The sequence below is a fragment of the Leptodactylus fuscus genome, chromosome 1 (assembly GCF_031893055.1).
Source record: "Leptodactylus fuscus isolate aLepFus1 chromosome 1, aLepFus1.hap2, whole genome shotgun sequence".
In the NCBI taxonomy this organism is placed as follows: Eukaryota; Metazoa; Chordata; class Amphibia; order Anura; family Leptodactylidae; genus Leptodactylus; species Leptodactylus fuscus.
Window position 1 is genome coordinate 5,059,329 of NC_134265.1, and position 25,800 is coordinate 5,085,128.

The 25,800-nt window shown below is 41.6% G+C and overlaps 2 protein-coding genes and 1 pseudogene across 2 annotated transcripts in view; 1 reads left to right on the plus strand and 2 right to left on the minus strand.

Annotated features, from left to right (window-relative positions):
• The window catches only part of LOC142190910 (uncharacterized), a 33,193-nt gene extending 28,368 nt beyond the window's left edge, over nucleotides 1–4,825 (minus strand). Inside the window, exons 1-2 of the mRNA XM_075262322.1 lie at nucleotides 4,708–4,825; nucleotides 439–1,956 (exon numbers count right to left, since the gene is read on the minus strand). Coding sequence (XP_075118423.1) covers nucleotides 439–1,956; nucleotides 4,708–4,798 — 1,609 coding nt within the window. The 5' untranslated portion in view covers nucleotides 4,799–4,825. The remainder of the gene's footprint in view (nucleotides 1–438; nucleotides 1,957–4,707) is intronic.
• LOC142192831 (uncharacterized) overlaps nucleotides 1–25,800 on the plus strand; it is a 319,569-nt pseudogene that overhangs the window by 68,199 nt on the left and 225,570 nt on the right.
• LOC142196888 (uncharacterized) overlaps nucleotides 22,915–25,800 on the minus strand; it is a 42,550-nt gene continuing 39,664 nt past the window's right edge. The window contains exon 14 of the mRNA XM_075266875.1: nucleotides 22,915–24,897. Within this exon, the coding sequence (XP_075122976.1) occupies nucleotides 23,024–24,897 (1,874 nt within the window). The 3' untranslated portion in view covers nucleotides 22,915–23,023. The remainder of the gene's footprint in view (nucleotides 24,898–25,800) is intronic.

Here is a 25,800-nt window from a genome sequence, read left to right on the forward strand (position 1 = left end):
CTTATACTAATTGTCAATCAAATGAATTTCAAGGAAAAAATCCCTGTATGACCTGTCTTGTATGAAATGAAATTTACAGAAGTGACTACAAGATTTTACACGCTGGACATGAAACTGTCATGCTCCGTATAAGTTCTTTGATGTGCAACTAGAGATGCCTTTACAGTAAAAGATTTCCCACATGGACATGAATATGCCTTCTTCCCTGGTTTCTCTCCTGTGTGAATTCTCTGATGTCTAACAAGCTCTTATTTAAAGAAAAATATATTCCCACATTCTAGACATGAATAAGGCTCCTTTCCTGTGTGAACCTTCTGATGTGACTTCAGGGCTGACTTTTGGATAAAACATTTTCCGCATGCGGTACATGAAAATGCCTTCTCCGCTGATGCGTAATTAAAGTTGATCTAAGACTGAAACTTTTTGCACAGTTTGAACATGAAAATGGCTTCTCTCCCGTATGAACTCTTTTATGGTCGGCAAGATATGATTTCCGACTAAAACATTTCCCACATTCTGAACATAAAAATGGCTTCTCTCCTGTGTGAATTCTTTGATGGATAACAAGGTATGATTTTTGAGCAAAACAAGCCCCACATTCAGAACATGAAAACGGCTTCTCTCCTGTATGAGTTTTTTGATGTTCAGCAAGACTTGCTTTCCAAGTAAAACATTTCCCACATTCTGAGCATGAAAATGGCTTCTCTCCTGTGTGAATTTTTTGATGATAGAGAAGACCTGATCTCTCACTATAACATTTCCCACATTCTGAGCATGAAAATAGCTTCTCTCCTGTGTGAATTTTCTGATGATGGTGAAGACTTGATCTCTCACTATAACACTTCCCACATTCTGAGCATATATAAGGCTTCTCTCCTGTGTGAGTGTTTTTATGGTCAATAAGAATTGATTTCCGAGTAAAACATTTCCCACATTCTGAGCATGAATATGGCTTCTCTCCTGTGTGAATTATTTGATGTCTCAGAAGAGCTGATTTATCTGTAAAACATTTCCCACATTCGGTGCATGAATTTGACTTATCTCCATTGTGAAATCTTAGATGTCTTACAAGAGAAGATTTATCTGTATAACATTTCCCACAATCTGAACATGAATGTGGCTTCTCTCCTGTGTGAATTTTTTGATGTCTAACAAGATTTGATTTCACACTAAAACATTTGTTACATTTTAGGCATGAAAATACCTTTGCTCCTGTCTGAGCTCGACGTTGTTTAACAAGATTTAATTTATTGCTGTGATGTTTCCTACTTTCTAGACACGAGACTGTCTCAGCTTCTCTGTGATGTATCTGATGTTTAACAAGATATGATTTATGGGTAAAACCTTTACCACATTCCGAGCATGTAAATGGCTTCTCTCCTGTGTGAGTTCTTTGATGTGTAATTAGAGAAGACGTATGACGGAAGCACTGTCCACATTCTGAACATGAATATGGCTTCTCTCCTGTGTGAATTCTCTGATGTTTAACAAGATCTGCTTTAAAGGAAAAACATTTCCCACATTCTGAGCATGGAAATGGCTTCTCCCCGGTGTGAATTTTTCGATGATTAACAAGAGTTGATTTATAGTTAAAAGATTTTCCACATTCCAAACATGAAAACGGACGCTCTCCAGTGTGAATTCTTTGATGAGCAACAAGAGTTGCTTTTTGAGTAAAACTTTTGCCACATTCTGAACATGAAAATAGTTTTGCCCCTGTGTAAATTTTCTGATGTACAACATCCTTACTGTGACTTTTACTATCCTTCACAGTCAGTGATGAAGCAGAAGATTGGACGGGTATAAAGGGATCAAATGATAGATCTTTGTTGTGACGGGCTGAGGATATATCTGAGGTAATCACATGTTCTTCATATGGATCTTGTGTGATACCATGATCCTCTGCTTTATAATCTGTAGAGATAAGATATCCCTCTGAGCTCCTGGTACAGTCATCTGTGAAAAATAATTCATAATTTGTTTATAAAAATTTATATTGATACTCAATTAGTATCTAAGACAGTGGTGGCAAAACCGGTGACAATCTAATAATAGACTGCAGAAGACGGAGGATGTCAGGCTACCAAAAATGATCAACAATAACAATAAGGGCAAGTCCATAGAGAAATATACATTACATCACGTCACTGCCCTACCTAGATACAACACTCAATATTCCATAGTAGAAGAAAAAAACAACAAGAAATTAAAGTAAAATCAAGTAAGAGCTGTGAATTGTTTTACAACCAGGTCTACACTATATGGGCAACCTCTCAAATCGGCGGAGCTCCGACAATTTACCTAGTCTTATCTAAATGTACAGCACAAGACAGAGTATGAAAGCAGTAAAAGTTCTAACACTAGATGTGAGGTTTAGCTCGTCTGCCAAGCCCACAATGACCAGATCATCTCATACCTGTGCTGGTGGAGGTGCAGGCTGAATAAGCTGTGACAATATCGAGCAAGACTCTTTTTATTTTTTTATTTCTGCTTCAATCTCTGGCTAACAAAAATGGGAGGCCGATTCAGAGCGGAATTTGTGAGGTGGAATATGGCTGAAATCAGCAAGAAATTCCGCTATGTGTTAACATCAGAGACGAAGCTTGGGCATCTCGAAAGCGGTTGTAGTAATCCAAATTAGTATAATGGACCCAGTAGAACCAGATTTATTATCCTGCAGGCATTACTCCTACCAACAGTAAGACAGTAAGAAAAGAACCACCCATGTAGATATACATCCATCTTTGAATTGTATGGTTTTACATACAGGACATAATTTTATAAAATCTGGTATATAGAAGGTCTTAAAATTAGGTACACACAACCTCAAATGAACAACATCACATGACAATGAGACATTGTGTTTATATATTTTCATAAAAACTAAGCCAAAATGAGGAAGCAAGGTGTTTAAAACCTTCTATAGGAATTAAGAAGGTAAGTATTTGCCACAATGCCAAGGAGGAAAGACATTAGCAGTGATCTTAGAGTAATTGCTGCCACCCATCAATTTGGAAAGAGTTATAAAGGCCATTGCCAAACAATTGGAGGTCCATGAATCTACAGTGAGAAGGATTATTCACAAATGGAAAACAATTAAGACACTTGACAATCCTCTCAAGAGTAGATGTCTCAACAAATTCAACCCAAGGTCAGACTATGCAGTGCATGCTAACAAATCGACAACACAATGGCTAAAAAAAGAAGAGATCGATGGCTCAGTCTAGACTTTAACCGAATGGAAATGCCACGGTGGTACCTTCAGTGAATGACCAGAAACCTCAAAGAAGAGTGGACTAAAATTCCTCGAGAACAATGAAAAAGTCACACGGGAAGTAATCCACTTCAGGTTATTGCTGGTTCTATAGGATAGTGATGCATCAGGTGCCCTTGGATTTTCTCACATGGCTTTTCCTTTTTGGCTTTCTTGTTGATAAATAATGAAACGTTACAATCTATTGTGTCTTTCCATTCATGAGTGTTTGGATTTACCTAATTTTAAGATCTCCTAAGGCCCAGAGCACCTGTGTAAATCAATGAGGGCCGCTATGTAGACCTTGCAGGCTTAAAGAGGTCCAGGAATTACAGATTTTTGCCAGCAGGCCTGAGAAGGTGAAAAATTAAAGACAAAAACCATACTCGCCTGTCCTCAGAGGACTCCGGTGTCTCCCATCACTGTCCAGTCCAACTTATTCCAGTGGAAGTCTTTGCTGAATGTAAAGTTCTGGATGAAGCAAATCTATGGCCTAAGGAATGGAACCGGGACGTCACAGTTGACGTATGTAGGTATAGAAGCCTTTCCTTAGGTGGCTGATTGGCCTCAGTGGTCAACTGTGGCAAGGACTTCTGCCAGAAAATGCCCCGAACGCTGCTGGACTGGACAGATGAAGGGAAAGAGTTGATGGAAAAAGCTTACATGTCACATACATGTGTGTTTGGGTGGGATAAAAGATTTCATGATGGACAACAGGATGGCTACTCTTCCTATACAGAGCTAAAGAACCGATTTAGTAACTCTACCTTCTCGTGGTTGACCAAAGACCAACACCTGGACTCCATTAATCAGGGGTTTGGACTGTCCTGACCTAGTTTTGTAGTATTTGCATTTAATGAAATTTTGGGGACTTTTTATTTTACTCTCATTAGTAACCTACCTTTTAGAGCCCCTTCACACGGAGTATACGCTCGCTGATTCTGAACATGTTTTACGTTCCAAATCAGCGGTGTTAAAACAGATCCCATTGCTTTCTATGGGTTCCGGCATACGCGTGTATCACATTGACAGCAATAGGGAAAAAAGCAGCCCATTCATTTCCATGGGGAGCGCACGTATGCCGGCTCCCATAGAATGCAATGGGATCTATTTTAACGCCGCTGATTCAGAACGTAAAACACGTTCAGAATCAGCGACTGTATACTCCGTGTGAAGAGGCCCTTATTTTGTATATTGTACATTTAACTGACACCTATTAGACCCTGTTTCTGGATTGACCTAATATTCATCCATAAATGATAGCCTGGAAGCTGCTGTTAGACTACCTGTCTATCAGACCCTAGGAACCCAGGAGTCGTATTGTGGTGGGATAAGCAGGGGAGAGAAGGGGGGGGGATCCCCTCAAATTGAAAAGCTGAAAAAGGACAAAAGTGAGTTGCTGAATAAGGAGAATCAGTGACCCTTCTGTGCTTTATATAGTGGTGACTCCTCACCTGGGCGGGTCCCTGTAGGAATGTCCTCCTCACACTCCTCATCACCACTCACATAGGGCTCTTCCTTTATTCTCATAGATATAGCATTCATGTCGCTCACATCTTTATCCTGATGGAAAATCTGTGAAACAAATAATGTAAAAGTCACCGGACAAAGGGGAAGTCACAAAGAATGTTCTAGATGAGCAGAAAAGATCATGGAAAGATCATGGTGCATGGTGGCCAAAATGACCTGACAAAAGGAGTTACCTTAGCGAAAGTCTTTTATAAGCTGGACATAGATATTACATGTTGTCTCAATAACAACCACAAGATCCTCATACACATGTATACTCGGCCTGGCTAGACCTGCTTCAGGTTGTGTCAGTGGAGGAGATCAGATTCTACCAGATACATCCAGAGTTTTGTCTCAGGAGAGATAAAGGATCAGATCGGTAGAAATCCAACCTGATGGTTTCTTATTCCAACCTGCAATCTCCATAGCCAGATGATTGTGAGAAGATCAAGACTCCATGTAATGTCTATGGTCAGCTTCATCCTCCATCTTCACCTCTCATTACACAAGTATAACACATCTAATACTGCTGGAGAACCCAAGACTGACCACAAGGACTTCACAGCCCGTCTACACATCATAGGGAATATCTCCATCTACCTGATCATCATCCTGTGGAAGAAGAGGACTGGGACATCTCTCCAGTGTTGTCCTCTTACTGGATCTACCTGTAGGAAACACAGACAGGGACTGAATTCATTCTGTACATACAAATAATGGAAGTCCATGTGTATATAGTCATGTCTATTACCTGCTGATGTGAGGGGCTGCTGGTCCTCCATCATCACCTCCTTGTACAGATCCTTGTGTCCTTCTAAATACTCCCACTCCTCCATGGAGAAATAGACAGCGACATCCTGACACCTTATAGGAACCTGACAACACAATGATACAGTCATCACCCCGACCCCTCCAGTTACTGTATAATGTCCCAGCATTCCCAGCACTGTCACCTCTCCAGTCAGCAGCTCCAGCATCTTGTTGGTGAGTTCTAGGATCTTCTGTCCATTGATCTCCTCCTGTATCAGGGGATGAGGTGAAGGCCCCGGGAATGGGCTCAGCGTTCCCCCATATCCATCATACACAGGAGCCTGACAGCACCCACTAGAGGTCTTCTTCACTACTGTGTAATCCTGGTTATGGGGAGACACATTAATAAATCTCACTACATACATGTCCAGAGTCCATCACCTCTCCAGTCATATCATCTGTTATTACTATAGATAAGTATGATGTCATGATGACATCATCAGAATCTCTCACCTCTCCAGTAAGCTGGTAGATGATCTCTAGGGTGAGATTTAATAGACTTTCCGCCATCTTGTTCCTGTCTCTTTCCATCCTTGATGGATCACTCAGGAATATTCTCTTATATAGAAGATACTGAGAGGATTCTATATTGTAGGAACCTGAATGGAGAGAAAATGAGACAATGTAATCACTACACGGAATCCCATGGAATAAATAGGGTTAGTAAGGAGTATAGGGGGGGCTTCCGGATCAGGCTCTAGTATGTGTAGATACATGGCACATTCCATTTTGGTAATAAATAAAGATGACGAAAAACCAACAACAAATACAAAAATAAAAAAATATCACAACCTTGATCCCGCAGACACCGAGCCCTCGCACCACTATGGAGACAGATGAAAGTTCAGGCTCAGAATATGGCGAGACAACAAGAAATGATTCAGTGAGTTCTTTCTAGCGTAGAAGTAATAAAACCTAAACCCGGTATAAATGTGATATCAGTGTAACTGTAGCGACCTGTAGAATAACGCCATCATGTGATTTATATCGTAGGGTGAAGGCCCTGACTACTATTTACGTCTATGGGAGGGATGGAAACAGCCCAGGACAACCACCGACAAATGTTTCCAGAACTGCCGACACCTCAGAGGGCAAAAGACACAAATATTATCTCAGCCATGGAAGGAACAGCCCTATATATATATATATATATATATATATATATATATATATATATATATGCTCCCCAATTTTGCTCACACACAACCTGAACCCCAATCCCCCCCCCATATAGCGGTCACCAACTAAGAGGAAGATGAGACTCCACGGACTGTAATACATGAGTCCCCCTTTGACAACAATAACAAAGGATTAAGTCCCGCCCTTCCTATTTCCGGTCGAAGATCTCTTTCCGGTTTTGAGAGTTTGCCATGTCTAGCAGGGGTATAGGCATACTGTTTCGTGGTTACGACGAGCCTGCTGCAGAACCTCATTTGCTAAATGCTATACAGTATATATATTTATTTGCCGAATGCTATATATATGTATAGCATTCGGCAAATGAACACTGATTCTGCAGCAGGCACGTCCTTGCTACGGGCAGGCAAGAGTTTTTCTCATTGGAATGAATAGTCCGATGTTAGACTCCGCCTCCTCAGACGAGCCTCTGGCAGAACCAGCGTTGATTGGCCAAATCACTGGCAACTGGCCAATCAACGCTGGTCTATTCATTTCAATGAGAAAAAGTCAACTGGTAACAGCATACTTACCTGCTCGTAGCAAGGACGAGCCTGCTACACAATCAGCCTTCATTTGCCGAATGCTATACACTGTATAGCATTCAGAAAATGAGGTTCTGCAGCAGGCTCGTCGTAACCCGAGAACCATACCCTGAAGTACATACCCAGCCCTGGTTAATTCACTAAGGAACAGGAAGTCTTCTTGCCGCCCTTCCATTGCGCATGTGCCAACCGGAAGTTCGCAGGGGGACTCATGTATACCCAAAATCAACCACCCCACCCCCTCATACCAACCACTACTCCCCCCCCCCCACACACACACACTTTACTAGCTTTGGCAATGCCAAATATCTATTTGGACGTGCCAATAAAGCCTGTTTGATTTGATTTGAGCCCCCTATCACGCTCACACACAGCCTGACACCCTAATTACCCCATCTTACTTACACATACTGTCTCTTCCCTCCAGCTTACCTTCCAGTCTCCATTCACTGCAGCCTTCTCTTCCTGTGTAACTCGGCACTGTCCTGAATTGCTCCGCCCACATCAGAGTCTGATCACATGGTCACGACGTCACCGGAAGTCCTTTAGCCCACTAGGATTTAGCAGCTACCACAGTGGAAGGTCCTGCTTACAATTAAAGACACGCCTATCTGGTCATGTGACCTTGTGACGGCAGAAGGTCCTTACGACGTCTAGTATTTAGCCTTTACCCTTAATAAGTTATGTGTGTGACGTGTATGTAGCTGAGCCGTCTGTGTGTGACGTGTATGTAGCGGAGCCATCTGTGTGTGACGTGTATGTAGCGGAGCCGTCTGCGTGTGACGTGTATGTAGCATAGCTGTCTGTGTGTGACGTGTATGTAGTGGAGCCGTCTGTGTGTGACGTGTATGTAGTGGAGCCGTCTGTGTGTGACGTGTATGTAGTGGAGCCGTCTGTGTGTGACGTGTATGTAGAGGAGCCGTTTGTGTGTGACGTGTATGTAGCAGAACCGTCTGTGTGTGACGTGTATGTAGTGGAGCTGTCTGTGTGTGATGTGTATGCAGTTGAGCTGTCTGTGTGTGACGTGTATGTAGCAAGCTGTTTGCGTGTTATCATCGGAACCCAAGAGGTTCCAGTCTCAGATTGTCAGGAGATGTCCAAATCCATTAATTATAACGAGCTTGGGAAGAAAACCCATCAGAACACGATGTTTGTTCTCTCTGATAATTCTCTCAGGTTTATTGAGGCTGCGCACAGGATTATAAGGGGAAATAATGGCTTTATGCCAACTTAAGCGTCACACAATACATCACATAGAAATGTGTATTATAATAGGTTACAGAATAAGATGGGCGCTTACACATGACAAGCACGTGACCAACACATGAGTTACCACATGGACATCCATGTCCGCCATCTTGAGCACCCGGCAACACTGGCTCATTATTGTCAGTAGTATTTAATTCCAGTTAGTAACTCCAGCCAGTAATGGCCTATTAAAAAAAAAAAAAAACACAGCAGTCGCTGGGCCCTTGGATGTCCTGGGCCCTGTTGCAACCAATGCTTCAGTAGTTACGCCCCTGCCCGGCACCCATCTTTTTAGAGGACAAATCAATAGATATATTGATTTTAAATCTATATCAATAAATCTATTGATCTCTTCCTTGGAAAGCTGGGTGCCAGCACAAAGTATGCCGCATTGAAGGGTGAATATATTCATCCCTATAGAATTTTTTTTGGAGAAGTTTAGGGATAAAAAAACAATTGTGTATATAAAGGGTTTACACATGGTTTGTGGCGGCTTTTGTGCTAGTTTTAATAATAATAATAATAATAGTCTATGTATTTAAATACATAGGGTAACAGTAACTGCCACAAACCATTATTAAGGCTTTCTACCCCCCCCCCCCCCACACACACACAAAAAAAAAACCCAAAAAAAAATCCAAACACATTTAAACTATATAATACCACAATGGCATTGAAAAATATACACATAAAAGCCCCCTACATGAATTTATTATTGACCCTGTGGGGGAGTAGGCTCAGCGGTAGCAGGTGCAGACCCAGACAGTCAGAGACAGACACACAAGAATCTGGTATAAACAAGTTTTACCCTGTACATTTATTTAACAAAAACAGGCCTTAAAGGGATTCTACCATTAAAACACTTTTTTGTAGATAAGACGTTGGAATAGCCTTTAGAAAGGCTATTCATCTCTTACCTTTAGATGCGATCTCCGCCGCGCCGTTCTTTAGCAATACCGGTTTTTTACCAGTATTCGAATTAGTTCTCTCGCAGAGATGGGGGCATCCCCCAGCGCTGGAAATGCGATGGGGGCGTCCCCACTGCTGCTCGAAAACAGGCTCCAGCGACGCCTCTATCTTCTGCTAGATCCTCCCCTTCTTTCTTTGTCTTTCTTCGGTGTCACCTCCGACACCTGCGCAGTTGGCTCTGCCAGTTAGACACTAGTAGAGCCGACTGCGCATTGCGCGCAATTGCGGCCTCGGAACTATAGTTGCCGGCAGAGCCAACTGCGCAGGTGTCAGAGGTGACGCCGAAGAAAGAAGGGGAGGATCCAGCAGAAGATAGAGGTGTCGCTGGAGCCTGTTTTCGAGCAGCAGTGGGGACGCCCCCATCGCTATGAGAGAACTAATTTGTATACCGGTAAAAATTGGTATTGCTAAGGCACGGCGCGGTGGAGATCACATCTAAAGGTAAGAGACAAATAGACTTTCTAAAGGCTATTCCGACGTCTTATCTACAAAAAAAAAAAGTGCTTTAATGGTAGAATCCCTTTAACTTCAGGCAAAAACAATAAAACAAAACCTGCTCACTAGAGTTGCTAACTAAACACAGGAGCGCTATCTATAGGTGTGGCTTGCTCCAGGTCACACAGGTCTCTCACCAGAGGTCAGGTTGTTGTGACAGGATCCAGCAACTCCTCTTTGCCCCCAGGAACTTCCCAGGACTGAGGCCTTGACAGGGTTTTATAGGGCCTTGATGAGCCCCAGCCCCCACCTGTGCATGAGAGCTCCTTGCTGCAGTAGGACAAGAAGTGGTTAATCGCACAGGTGAGGTTTTGCTACAGCCCTGTGCTACCCTCACTCACCACACATAAGTGAGGACCCTGGAGGAGATATATCATCCTTCTAGAACATTCCCTGTCACCATCTCCCAACCCCCTCAAAAAATGATAAGCTTAAACAAACAAACAACAATTTTAACCCTATGTAGGCTTACCCCTAAACACATATAATCTATGCAATCCCCCCCAAAAAATGAAACACCCCTAAATAAATTCAATAATAGTGTTGAGTAAGTAGTATTCGATGGAATACCTCGCCGGCATATATGCATGTAATTGGCGTAACGCCAAGGGGTTAAACGCATCGAATAGTGGATGCGTTTAACCCTTTGGTGTTCGGCCGATTACACGCATTCCTATGCCGGCGATCTACTCGCTCAACACTGTTCAATAACAATCCCCTAAACAATTCTAGACCTAAATAAAACAATTTAACCCTATCTAGGTCTAGTGGCAGTTCGCCTGATTCAGGCACAGTAGAAATATTAATATAGTTCTGCCCCTTTTTTGCCCTAGTTTTTTGTGTATATTGACTATTACATTTCTCTTCACAGGGATTTGATTTTCCATTTATTAGGATGGATATTAGGGCCAGGGAAGCGTCTTGGCGCATCCAACTAGAATCTGTATTTGGGGATAATAGTACACCATCTGAAACGGCAGACCAACGCTCGATTAGAGAAATTAAGCAATTATTTAAACATCAACAAGTGAAACAACTTAAATTTTGGTGGAATAAATCATTCCTTGAAAATTATATCAGCAAACAGTTAATACCAAGAGGCCTGCGCATACAGATTTTTCCCTCTTTCAACAATATGAATCAGGATTTTTCCGATAAATGGGAGTCTATCTGTAATGCAGCAAGTAAGGCTCTGATGGAATTATTGATTGATTATAACACAAAGATGTTCGAGGATTTAAATGCTGAAATAGACAACCTAGAGCGTGATTTAAAGAAAAAACTCTCCACCATTGAATTGGAAGGTTTTAAAAAGGATATGCATGAAGCCATTAATCAATCTGAAAAACACATACGTGAAACAAAGAGTAAGAAATACCAGCGTGACACTCTTGACTTCCAAAATAATAGAGTATATAAGTGGAAATACAATTCAAAACCAATGAAGAGTAGATCCTCATCAGTCTCCTCACATTATTCAGCAACAAGCGATTCATGTCGTACATCTAACTTTCGAGACAGACGAATCACAAGACAATCTAAAAGAAAACCGGACCATATGGAGGGGACATCCCGGAAGAGGAATGATACAGCCTACACGCCGAATGCGATAAGTAAGGGACAAAATCAGTTGCAAATTATACATTTGTCAGATCATACACTTACAGTATCTCAACAAGAAGTTTTAAGACTAGGTTTAAGTTTCTCTCCATCTTCCAGGTTTGATCCGTTTGTAGTCACCAAAGACCTTCATCTTTTTGCAAGAAAATTAATTTTCAAAAATTTTTTTGACAACACCACATCTACTCCCCTTTTTTCAACTGAGGAAGAGCAAATTGCCTTGCACATACTGGAGGAATTATCGGATGAACCCACAAACTCTGAGAACAGTAAGTTCCCTAAAACATTAATCCTGTCATCAAAAAGATTCCCCCCCTATTTCACTCTCCCATTTGGTAGAAATGTTTGTTAATCTTGTGAGTTCAGACTTCAGAAAAATATCTTCCACGATATACGATAATAACCTTAGTAAAAAACATAATGATGCAATAAAAGAACTGGCTGCCATGGAGGATGTTGTGATAAAATCCTCCGACAAAGGAGGCAATATAGTTTTATGGCCAAAGAAACTATATGAGAAGGAGGCCTTTAGACATCTAAAAAACGGTGAATCATATAAAAAACTTACATTCAATCCTTTGCAAAAATGTAATTCAGAATGATCCATTCTCTTACAGGAAGCAGTTTCTGACGGCATAATCACACAGGATCAATGCAGTTACCTTCTTCCAGTCTCACCTTCCATTGCGACCATGTATTTTCTCCCGAAGATACACAAAAATCCAACAAATCCTCCAGGCAGACCCATTGTGTCGGGTAATAACAACTTATGTGAGCCTATATGCCAATATGTAGATTATCATTTAAAATCATGAGTTGAAAATCTTCCTTCCTATCTCAGAGATACAACTGACTTTCTACAAAAAATTGACGGCATACATTTAGATCCAGACATGATTATGGTAACATGCGATGTTGAATCGTTGTACACCTCGATAAGACACACCGACGGCCTTGAGGCAACACAAGAATTTCTGAGGATGTCCTCCATGGACAAACAACTAGGTGAGTTCATTCTCAGACTACTTCAATTCGCCCTGACTCATAATTTTTTCATCTTCAAAGATAATTTTTATCTTCAATGTCAGGGTACAGCAATGGGGGTGTCATGTGCGCCCACCTATGCGAATTTATTTTTGGGAGCGATTAGTATTTCTGACAGATTCTCCCCCAGGAGTGGAAGGCATCCACTTCTGGGGGAGATTCATAGATGATATTTTCATAATATGGCGGGGCACTCCAGAACAGCTCGAGAAATTCATGACACTTCTTAACAATAACAGTAAAAATATCTTTTTGACTTACAAATACAGCAAACATACTATAGATTTTTTGGATGTTAAATTGGAAGTGGATAATGTTGGGCATATTCAAACAAAACTATTCCGTAAAGAAACATCAACAAATTCTTTGTTGCATTTCCAGACCTCCCATCCTAAACATTTTGTCCAGAACAGACCAATTGGGCAGTTTTTGAGAAGACGTCGCATCTGCTCTTCAGATGAATCTTTTCTGGAAGCCTCTTCTGATCTCAGCCAAGGATTCCGTGATAGAGGATACAAAGAGGAATTTATCCAACGTGGATTTATAAGAGCCTTTTCAACTCAAAGAAGGGACACTTTGAGACTTCGGAATAAACCCCTACCATCTGCCAATCAGGTCAGATTTATTACTACATTCAATTCTAGATGTCATGAAATGAACGGCATCCTCCACAGGCACTGGCGTATACTAACAAAGGATCCGATCCTGAAGAAGTATATTAACAGTCATCCGAGTGTGACTTACCGCACATCCAAAAATTTGAGAGACATTTTGGTGAGAAGTCATTATTCCTCTAATCCACAATTGCGTATCTTCGGCACCTCCAAACCAGACCTTGGATGCAAACCTTGCGGTCGATGCATTGCATGCCAAAATGTCGATCACGCCAAAGATTTTTGGAATACAGACAAGTCACGCCATTATCAGATACGTCATTCTTTAATCTGTAACTCGACAGGGGTCATCTACTTCGCATTATGCCCATGCGGCTTGATCTACATTGGCCTTACAAGTCGGGAGTTTAAAAAAAGGATCAGAGAACATGTCATCGATATACGAAACTCCAAAGATATAAGTGATAATTCTTTATTGAAAACCATTCCAAAACATTTCAAGCAACATCATGACTCTGACCCCTCTTTACTCAGAATCAGAGCAATTGATCAAGTTATACCAGGTCCACGGATCGGAGATTGGAAATGCATTCTGGCACAAAAAGAGTCACGCTGGATTTATACCTTGGATACCCTTCATACCAGAGGTTTGAATGAAAACATTCCATTTGTTTCTTTTTTATAAGTTTTTTTTAAAACTTCTTCTTTGCATTGTTTTTGGTTCATATCCTTTCTCCTTCATTTTCTAGTTTTTATAAATTTTTCCATGAAGGTTGGTCTGCATATAATGTGTATGTGGCTTAACGAGTACACATTGCATCTTTGCATTTTTTTTATTGTTTTAATTTTATGTTTTTAATTATGTTTTTCTTTCTTTCTTTCTTTCTTTCTTTCTTTCTTTCTTTCTTTCTTTCTTTCTTTCTTTCTTTCTTTCTTTCTTTCTTTCTTTCTCTCTGTATAGGGTCATCTTATACGCATACGATTTCGTGTGGAACGCGTCTATTTATTGAGGTCATAGCCATGTCCTCATACACAACAGATTTACATAATTAACATAGTTTTGTTATATTGTGATGCAATCATATTCCATTGTATATAAACATGTCAACAAAATATATTGTCTCGACATTATAATATTAGAGATATAGATATGTTTAATGTTACCATCTAGCATAATTATGCCGCTGATCCATGTCTCTGATCTTTTTAACTGTTATTACTCTCTAATTTTGTGACGCGATACATTTTGTATTTTGGATATATTGAAAATTAGTATTATAAAAGTATTTTATAAAAAAAAAAAAAAAAACGCTTTATCAACAGTTTCATATATGGTTTTTAATTAAAAATCTTTTTAAATTTCACTTAAGCACTTTTTCACTTCGTCACTGCGCACGTGTTATCACTCTTTACACATTTTTTTTTTTGTCACATGCCTAGCTACAACACTTTATTATTGCCCTATGTGCACCTTGATTCTTTGTACCTATTCACACTTAGCGTTTTTTCTAGTACTTGTGTGTGTATGTGTGTATATATATATATATATATATATATATATATATATACAGTCCTATGAAAAAGTTTGGGCACCCCTATTAATCTTAATCATTTTTTGTTCTAAATATTTTGGTGTTTGCAACAGCCATTTCAGTTTGATATATCTAATAACTGATGGACACAGTAATATTTCAGGATTGAAATGAGGTTTATTGTACTAACAGAAAATGTGCAATATGCATTAAACCAAAATTTGACCGGTGCAAAAGTATGGGCACCCTTATCATTTTATTGATTTGAATTCCCCTAACTACTTTTTACTGACTTACTGAAGCACAAAATTGGTTTTGTAACCTCAGTGAGCTTTGAACTTCATAGCCAGATGTATCCAATCATAAGAAAAGGTATTTAAGGTGGCCAATTGCAAGTTGATCTCCTATTTGAATCTCCTCTGAAGAGTGGCATCATGGGCTACTCAAAACAACTCTCAAATGATCTGAAAACAAAGATTGTTCAACATAGTTGTTCAGGGGAAGGATACAAAAAGTTGTCTCAGAGATTTAACCTGTCAGTTTCCACTGTGAGGAACATAGTAAGGAAATGGAAGACCACAGGGACAGTTCTTGTTAAGCCCAGAAGTGGCAGGCCAAGAAAAATATCAGAAAGGCAGAGAAGAAGAATGGTGAGAACAGTCAAGGACAATCCACAGACCACCTCCAAAGAGCTGCATCATCATCTTGCTGCAGATGGTGTCACTGTGCATCGGTCAACTATACAGCGCACTTTGCACAAATAGAAGCTGTATGGGAGAGTGATGAGAAAGAAGCCGTTTCTGCACGTACGCCACAAATAGAGTCGCCTGAGGTATGAAAAAGCACATTTGGAGAAGCCAACTTCATTTTGGAAACAAAGATTGAGTTGTTTGGTCATACAAAAAGGCGTTATGCATGGCGTCCAAAAAGAAACAGCATTCCAAGAAAAACACATGCTACCCACTGTAAAATTTGGTGGAGGTTCCATCATGCTTTGGGGCTGTGTGGCCAATGCCGGCACCGGGAATCTTGGTAAAGTTGAGAGTCGCATGGATTCCACTCAGTATCAGCAGATTCTTGAGAATAATGTTCAAGAATCAGTGACGAAGTTGAAGTTACGCCGGGGATGGATATTTCAGCAAGACAATGATCCGAAACACCGCTCCAAATCCTCAGGCATTCATGCAGAGGAACAATTACAATGTTCTGGAATGGCCATCCCAGTCCCCAGACCTGAATATCATTGAACATCTGTGGGATGATTGGAAGCGGGCTGTCCATGCTCGGCAACCATCTAACTTAACTGAACTTGAATTGTTTATCCAAAATCCCTTTATCCAGGATCCAGGAACTGATTAAAAGCTACAGGAAGCGACTACAGGCTGTTATCTTTGCAAAAGGAGGATCTACTAAATATTAATGTCACTTTTCTGTTGAGGTGCCCATACTTTTGCACTGGTCAAATTTTGGTTTAATGCATATTGCACATTTTCTGTTAGTACAATAAACCTCATTTCAATCCTGAAATATTACTGTGTCCATCAGTTATTAGATATATCAAACTGAAATGGCTGCTGCAAACACCAAAATATTTAGAACTAAAAATGATTAAGATTAAGAGGGGTGCCCAAACTTTTTCATAGGACTGTATATAGTCCTGGGAGCCCTGACAGTGTCATACACTATGTAATATAGATATATATAGTCCTAGGAGTCCTGAAAGTGTCATACACTATGTGTTATAGATATATATAGTCCTAGGAGCCCTGACAGTGTTATACACTATGTATTATAGATATATATAGTCCTAGGAGCCCTGACAGTGTCATACACTATGTATTATAGATATATATAGTCCTAGGAGCCCTGACAGTGTCATACACTATGTATTATAGATATATAGTCCTAGGAGTCCTGACAGTGTCATGCACTATGTATTATAGGTGTATAGTCCTAGGAGCCCTGACAGTGTCATACACTATGTATTATAGATATATATAGTCCTGGGAGTCCTGACAGTGTCATACACTATGTATTATAGATATATATAGTCCTAGAAGCCCTGACAGTGTCATACACTATGTATTATAGATATATATAGTCCTAGGAGCCCTGACAGTGTCATACACTATGTATTATAGATATATAGTCCTAGGAGTCCTGACAGTGTCATGCACTATGTATTATAGATATATATAGTCCTGGGAGTCCTGACAGTGTCATACACTATGTATTATAGATATATAGTCCTAGGAGCCCTGACAGTGTCATACACTATGTATTATAGATATATATAGTCCTGGGAGTCCTGACAGTGTCATACACTATGTATTATATATATATATATATATATATATATATATATATATATATATATATATATATATATAGTCCTAGGAGCCCTGACAGTGTCATACACTATGTATTATAGATATATAGTCCTAGGAGCCCTGACAGTGTCATACACTATGTATTATAGATATATATATATAGTCCTAGGAGTCCTGACAGTGTCATACACTATGTGTTATAGATATAAATAGTCCTAGAAGCCCTGACAGTGTCATACACTATGTGTTATAGATATATATAGTCCTAGGAGCCCTGACAGTGTCATACACTATGTAATATAGATATATATAGTCCTGAGAGCCCTGACAGTGTCATACACTATGTAATATAGGTATATATAGTCCTAGGAGTCCTGACAGTGTCATACACTATGTATTATAGGTATATATAGTCCTAGGAGTCCTGACAGTGTCATACACTATGTATTATAGGTATATATAGTCCTAGGAGTCCTGACAGTGTCATACACTATGTGTTATATATATATATATATAGTCCTAGGAGCCCTGACAGTGTCATACACTATGTGTTATAGATATATATAGTCCTAGAAGCCCTGACAGTGTCATACACTATGTATTATAGGTATATATAGTCCTAGGAGTCCTGACAGTGTCATACACTATGTATTATAGGTATATATAGTCCTAGGAGTCCTGACAGTGTCATACACTATGTATTATAGATATATATATAGTCCTAGGAGTCCTGACAGTGTCATACACTATGTATTATAGATATATATATAGTCCTAGAAGCCCTGACAGTGTCATACACTATGTGCTATAGATATATATAGTCCTAGAAGCCCTGACAGTGTCATACACTATGTAATATAGATATATATAGTCCTAGGAGTCCTGACAGTGTCACACACTATGTATTATAGATATATATAGTCCTAGAAGCCCTGACAGTGTTATATACTATGTATTATAGATATATATAGTCCTAGAAGCCCTGACAGTGTCATACACTATCTTTAAGCCATTTTATAACATTCTGGAGAATATGCAAATTGCCATTAGGAAAACTGAAGCAGTAGACTTTGTAAAAATTACTATTTGTATCATTCTCAAAACTTTTGGCCATGACTGTAGCTATTCGATCGAATATTAGGCCGTTCGAGGTATTCGATTCAAATTGAATACCAGGCCGCATACGCAGTAAAAATTTGTATGCCCTCCCACCTTCCCTGGCGCTTTTTTTTGCACCAATAACTGTGCAGGGGAGGTGGGACAGGAATTATGACAACGGAGGCAGTTAAAAAAAATGAAAAAGCCCATTGGCTGCCGAAAACATGTGACCTCCCATTTATAAGAACGGCCGCCAGCATATTCGCAATTTTTGCGGTCAGTGACAGGGAGAGAGACATGGCTGCAGAGGGCTAGGTAGGCATTAGCTTATAGTAGGCAGGGAAAAACCGAAGAAGAACAACAGCTCTTTACAGAGCTATATACTAAAGGGAGAGGAGTATAGAGTTCTTGCTATATACTGTCAACTTTTTTTGGGGGTGTCCATACACCAAATTGCAGGCATCCCCAGCAGTTATTTGTTGCTGATACACCTGTCAAACAGCTTTTATTAAGGGTGTATAGACCATAAAAAAGGGAATTAGTATACATCCAAAATGTGCAAGGCTAGCGCAAGAGGACAAGAACAAGGACGGGAGCGTGGAATGCAGATTTGGAGCAAGATTGTGCTCAACCAACAGCGTCTACTGTGCCTACAGTTCTGCAGCAGCAAGCATTGCGCTTCTCCACAGTCACTTGATGGCCACATTAAGTAGGCTGCAGGGTACAAACCTAACTAGGCCCGAGCACCAGGAAGATGTGTTACAATGGCTGGCAGACAATGCTTCCAGCACATTTTCCACCAGCCAGTCAGACTCTACCTCAACTCCTCCTTCTACCCAACAGTCTGGTCCTCCTTCCTCACAACATGCCCAATCTTCCCAGCAACCTAATCCCACCTTTCCCACCTCCCAGGAGTTGTTTTCGGCTGCATTCACTGTCCCTTTCTCTGTCCCACCACATCCTGAATCACCAGAGGTAACAGATGAGTTGCCTGATGCCAAAACACTGGAGCATCAGTTATCTCCTGTTGTTGTTGTTGACCACCAATCGTCCCTCAGTGATGACGATGACGACACACAGTTGCCATCAGGGCAGCCTGTTGCCGTCGTCGGTGCGCAAGAGGAGGAGCCGTCAGATGAATTGGACGAGGAGGAGGTGGACGATGAGGCCACTGACCCGACCTGGACAGGGCGGATGTCATGCGGGGAGAGCAGTGTAGATGTGGAGGGAAGTGCAGCACCAAAGAGGGTGGATAGAGGTAGAGGCATGTCCACAGGCAGAGGACAGCTGCTTCACCGAAGCCAGGCCACAGCCAGCAGGGCCCAACATGTTACCTCTCGTAGCCAGCCTGGAAAAAGTCCCTCATCGAGGCCACGGTCTTCGGTGGTGTGGAATTTTTTTAATGTATGTGCTGCGGACAAATATAGTGCCGTTTGCACACTCTGCAACTGTAAACTGAGTAGGGGCTCTGAAAAAAGCAACCTTACAACCACTGCCATGCGCCGTCATTTGGAAGACAAGCACTGGGCTCAGTGGCAGAGAGCAAACGCAGGACAATCGTCATCCGGCGTTGCCGCCACTGCCTCTCCCACTGTTGCCAGTGCTGGCTCTGCAGTCCAGACCAGCAGCCAGGAAACCTCCACATCTCCCTCCACCACTTTGGAGACTTCTCCCTCATCCTCCCCTTTTCCTGCCTCAGCTCCTTCTCCTGCCTTAGCTCCTTCTCCTGTCTTACCTCCTTTTCCTGAACCATCATGTGCCTCCTCACAACAACCCACCATCTACCAGACTTTTGAGCGCAGGCAAAAATACAGCGCTACCCACCCCCATGCACAAGCCTTAAACGCACACATTTCCAAACTGCTGGCCCAGGAGATGTTGCCATTCCGGCTTGTGGAAACTCAGGCCTTCTGTGACCTGATGGCAAGTGCGGTACCTCGCTATGCAGTCCCTAGCCATCACTACTTCTTCCGGTGTGCCATCCCCGCCTTTCACCAGCACGTGTCACGCAACATCCGGCGGGCCCTAAGTTCTGCGATTTGCACAAAGGTCCACTTGACCACCAATGCGTGGACAAGTGCATGCGGACAGGGACGCTACATTTCACTGACGGCACACTGGGTGAATCTAGTTGAGGCTGGGATTAGGTCACAATCTGGGGCGGTCTACCTCATTTCCCTACCCAACATTCCTGGCAGGGGCTCTGAACCACCATCCTCCTTCTCCTCCTCCACCTCTTCTGCTATCACATTGACCCCAGCTACCAGCTGGAAACGCTGCAGCACTGGCGTGGGGAGACGTCAGCAGGCCGAGCTGAAGCTCATAAACTTGTGGGACAGACAGCACACTGCCTCAGAAGTGAGGGATGCCCTCCTTGATGAGACGACAACATGGTTTTCGCCGCTGCACCTGGGCCCAGGCATGGTTGTGTGTGATAACGGCCGCAACCTAGTAGCGGCTCTGGAGCTTGCCAACCTCCAACACGTTCCATGCCTGGCCCATGTGTTCAATTCAATGGTGCAACGGTTTTTTAAAACATACCCCAATGTAGCCGAGCTACTGGTGAAAGTGCGGCGCTTGTGCACCCACTTTCGCAAGTCCACAGTAGCCGCTGCTAGCCTCTGAAGCCTCCAGCAACGCCTCCATCTGCCAGAACACCGGCTGATGTGCGACGTACCCACACGTTGGAACTCGACGTACCACATGTTGAGTAGAGTGTGTGAGCAACAGAGACCCTTGATGGAGAACCATCTCCAAAACCCAAGGGTTCCTCAGAGTCAGCTCTCGCAGTTTCTGCACCATGAGTGGCCATGGATGGCAGACTTATGCGAGATCTTGCGTGTCTTTGAGGAGTCAACCATGAGGGTCAGCTCTGACGATGCAATCGTGAGTGTCACAATCCTGCTCCTGTGTGTGATGCGAGAATCCCTCATCGCCATCAGGGATAACGCATTGGACGCTGAGGAGTCGGGCATAGGTGCTGAAACATCCCAGCAGGATAGTCAGGGCACACTCCTGTCCACTTCACAGCGTATATTGAGGGAGGAGGAGGACGAAGTGGCAGATGATCTCGTTGTCACACAGGAGGCTAGCGGGGACGTTCATTGCGTCCCATTGCTGCAGCGTGGTTGGGGCGAAATGGAGAAGGAAATGGAGAGTGAGCATTCCGGTGGGGGCAGCCAAGTGACGCCAAGTAACACTCTGGCACACATGGCTGAATACATGTTGGAGTGCTTTTCAACTGACAAACGCATTGCCAAAATCCTGGAGAACAACGACTACTGGATTTTTGCAATCCTCGACCTACGGTATAAAAATTATGTTTGTAATTTTATTCCGGTAGAGGAGTGGGCCAGTCGCATGAGTGATTGCCACAAGCAACTGGTGCAGAATATGATGGAGATGTTTCCATCAACTGTCGTTGGCGCCACACAGGAGAGTTCCTCCAACAGGCGAACAACTGTCATCTGGTCCAAACCGGGCAGACTCTCCAAGGTCTGGGACACGTTAATGGCACCCCCTCACCAAACTACCACCACTGAGAGGCCTAGTGTCACCAGGAGGGATAAGTATAGGCGCATGTTGCGGGAGTACCTGGCTGACACCAGCCCTGTCCTCTCCGATCCCTCTGCGGCCTATACTTATTGGGTCTCCAAGTTGGATTTGTGGCTGGAACTTGCGCTGTACGCATTGGAGGTCCTTTCCTGCCCTGCCGCCAGCGTGCTTTCTGAAAGGGTCTTCAGCGCTGCCGGTGGCATAATTACGGATAAGCGCAGCCGGCTGTCAGCTGACAGTGCTGACCAGCTGACGCTCACAAAAATGAACAGCCACTGGATAGACCCATCATTTTCATGTCCACTGGTGTCAAGCACCCCGACATGAAGTTGCATATGTGTGCTCACCCTCTACAATTCCTCCTCCTCCACCACCATCAGCGCTGGACAATTCTGATCCTACTAGGATCAATCCACCCTGATTCACCCCAACTCTGCTGGTTAGAGTCTCTACTCACTCCAAGGGCCAAAAACTAAATCTCTGCTGTTTAAAGGCTCAATTCACCCAAAGGACCAACAAATCTCTGCTTGTGAAGGCTGAACTAAGTTAAAGGGCCTAAAACTCTGCAGGAAAAAGGCTGAAGTCACCTGAAGGACCTCAATCTCTGCTGGGAGCTCAGCTTAAGGGCCTGTAACTTAATTTTGAAGGGCTCATATTAAGGGCCATAAAAGTGAATTTTGGAAGGTCTTACCACATCACACACAATGACAGTTCAGGGTGGGGACTGATGGATTTCCCATTGCCTATTCCATCTGTGGTTGTCATGGGCAACGTGATTTAAAGGGGTGCTTGCTAATGTTTCTTTAGCTTAAATTGGGGTTTCTTTCCATCCATCTGGGGAAGAAAGATTTCCAGGTATTTTACCACTTTGATAGAGGTTTTTTTGACTGTGGAAAGTGTGTAGTGTGTATTGAGCGGCTATTCGAAACGAATGACGAATATTGAATATTTTACTGTCCGCTCATCTCTAATAAAGACCTATTAAATTATACTAAAAGAAAAAAAATGTGTTGATTACGGCTTATGTACCCTGCTTACCTCTTTGTATCCCCTTATACTTTACATAAAAATATTAAAAAAACAGTTAAAAACAAAATTTACAAAATGGTGTGCAACGATTGTATTTTATTCTTATACTAATTGTCAATCAAATGAATTTCAAGGAAAAAAGCCCTGTATGACCTGTCTTGTATGAAATGAAATTTACAGAAGTGATTACAAGATTTTACACGCTGGACATGAAACTGTCATGCTCCGTATAAGTTCTTTGATGTGCAACTAGAGATGCCTTTACAGTAAAAGATTTCCCACATGGACATGAATATGCCTTCTTCCCTGGTTTCTCTCCTGTGTGAATTCTCTGATGTCTAACAAGCTCTGATTTAAAGGTAAATATATTCCCACATTCTAGACATGAATGAGGCTCCTTTCCTGTGTGAACCTTCTGATGTGACTTTAGGGCTGACTTTTGGATAAAACACTTTCCGCACACTGTACATGAAAATGCCTTCTCCGCTGTGTGAATTTTTTGATGTGCAATAAAATTTGATCTAAGAGTGAAACTTTTTGCACAGTTTGAACATGAAAATGGCTTCTCTCCCGTATGAGCTCTTTTATGGTCGGCAAGATATGATTTCCGAGTAAAACATTTCCCACATTCTGAACATACAAATGGTTTCTCTCCTGTGTGAATTCTATGATGGTTAACAAGGTCTGATTTATGGGCAAAACAAGCCCCACATTCAGAACATGAAAACGGCTTCTCTCCTGTGTGAGTTTTTCGATGTTCAGCAAGATTTGATTTCCAAGAAAAACATTTTCCACATTCTGGGCATGAATATGGCTTCTCTCCTGCATGAGTTTTTCGATGTTCAGCAAGATTTGATTTCCAAGTAAAACATTTCCCACATTCTGGGCATGAATATGGCTTCTCTCCTGTGTGAGTTTTTCGATGTTCATCAAGATTTGATTTCCAAATAAAACATTTTCCACATTCTGAGCATGAAAATGGCTTCTCTCCTGTGTGAATTTTTTGATGACGGAGAAGATTTGATCTCTCACTATAACATTTCCCACATTCGGAACATGAATATGGCTTCTCTCCATTGTGAATTCTTTGATGTCTTACAAGAGCTGAATTATCTGTAAAACATTTCCCACATTCTGAACAAGAATATGGTTTCTCTCTCACGTGTGTATTTTTATGGTTATCAAGATAGGATTTTCGAGTAAAACTTTTCCCGCAATCTGAACATGAATGTGGCTTCTCTCCTGTGTGAATTTTTTGATGTCTAACAAGATTTGATTTTGCACTAAAGTATTTGTTACATTTTGGGCATGAAAATACATTTGTCTCTGTCTGAGCTTGATGTTGTTTAACAATATTTAATTTAATGCTGTGACATTTCCTACTTTCTAGACACGAGACTGTCTCAGCTTCTCTGTGAAGTACCTGATGTTTAACAAGATATGATTTATGGGTAAAACCTTTACCACATTCCGAGCATGTAAATGGCTTCTCTCCTGTGTGAGTTCTTTGATGTGTAATTAGAGAAGACATTTGACTGAAGCACTGTCCACATTCTGAACATGAATATGGCTTCTCTCCTGTGTGAATTCTCTGATGTTTAACAAGATCTGGTTTTAAGGAAAAACTTTTCCCACAATCTGAGCACAGAAATGGCTTCTCCCCGGTGTGAATTTTTCGATGATTAACAAGAGTTGATTTATAGGTAAAAGATTTTCCACATTCTAAGCATGAAAACGGACGCTCTCCAGTGTGAATTCTTTGATGAGCAACAAGAGTTGCTTTTTGAGTAAAACTTTTGCCACATTCTGAACATGAAAATAATTTTGCCTCTGTGTAAATTTTCTGATGTACAAGATCCTTTATGTGACTTTTATTTTCCTTCTCAGTCAGAGATGAAGCAGAAGATTGGTCATGTATAAAGGGATCAAATGACAGATCTTTGTTGTGAAGGGCTGAGGGTATATCTGGGGTAATCACATGCTCTTCATATGGATCTTGTGTGATACCATGATCCTCTGCTTTATAATCTGTAGATATCAGATGTCCCTCTGAGCTCCTGGTACAGTCATCTGTGAAAAATGATTCAGAATTTTTTTTAAAAAAAATTATATTGATACTCAATTAGTATCTAAGACAGTGGTAGCAAAACCGGTGACAATCTAATAATAGACTTCAGAAGACGGAGGATGTTAGGCTACTAAAAATTATCAATAACAACAATAAGGGCAAGTCCATAGAGAAATATACATTACATCACGTCACTGCCCTACCTAGATACAACACTCAATATTCCATAGTAGAAGAAAAAAACAGAAGAAAATTTAAGTGAAAACAAATAAGAGCTGTGATTTATTACTACATGAGCAAACTATCAAATCAGTGGAGCTCCGACAATTTACCTAGTCTTATCTAAACGAACAGCACAAGACAGAGAATAAAAGCAGCAAAGGGTCTAAGACTGGATATGAGGTTTAGCTCGTCTGCCAAGCCCACAATGACCAGATCATCTGAAACCTGTGCTGTTGGAGGAGCAGGACTCCATTAATCAGGGGTATGGATTGTCCTGACCTAGTTTTTTAGTATTTGCCTTTAATGAAACATTTGAGACTTTTTTTTTATTTTTTTAAAGGATCCTATCATTAAAACTCAATTTTTTCTCACTAACATGGCCTATGTGTAAGCGGCCATATTCTCATGGCCGGCGGGCATACGCAGTCGGCTTTGCCCTAGACCTGAGGCCTAGAAGTTTGAAGCCAGCGCCGGAGGAAGACGCGTGAAGAGGACGTTCCTGAATAAGATGGAGGTGGCGCTGGAGAGTTCTCTCGCAGCATTGGGGACGCCCTCAGTGCTGTGAGAGAACTCATTTGCATACTGACGAAAATCGGGATTTATACCGAACGGCGGCACAGAGAAGACATCTAAAGGTAGGAAAGAATAGCTTCTTAAGGGCTAGTTCACACGGGGACATGGAC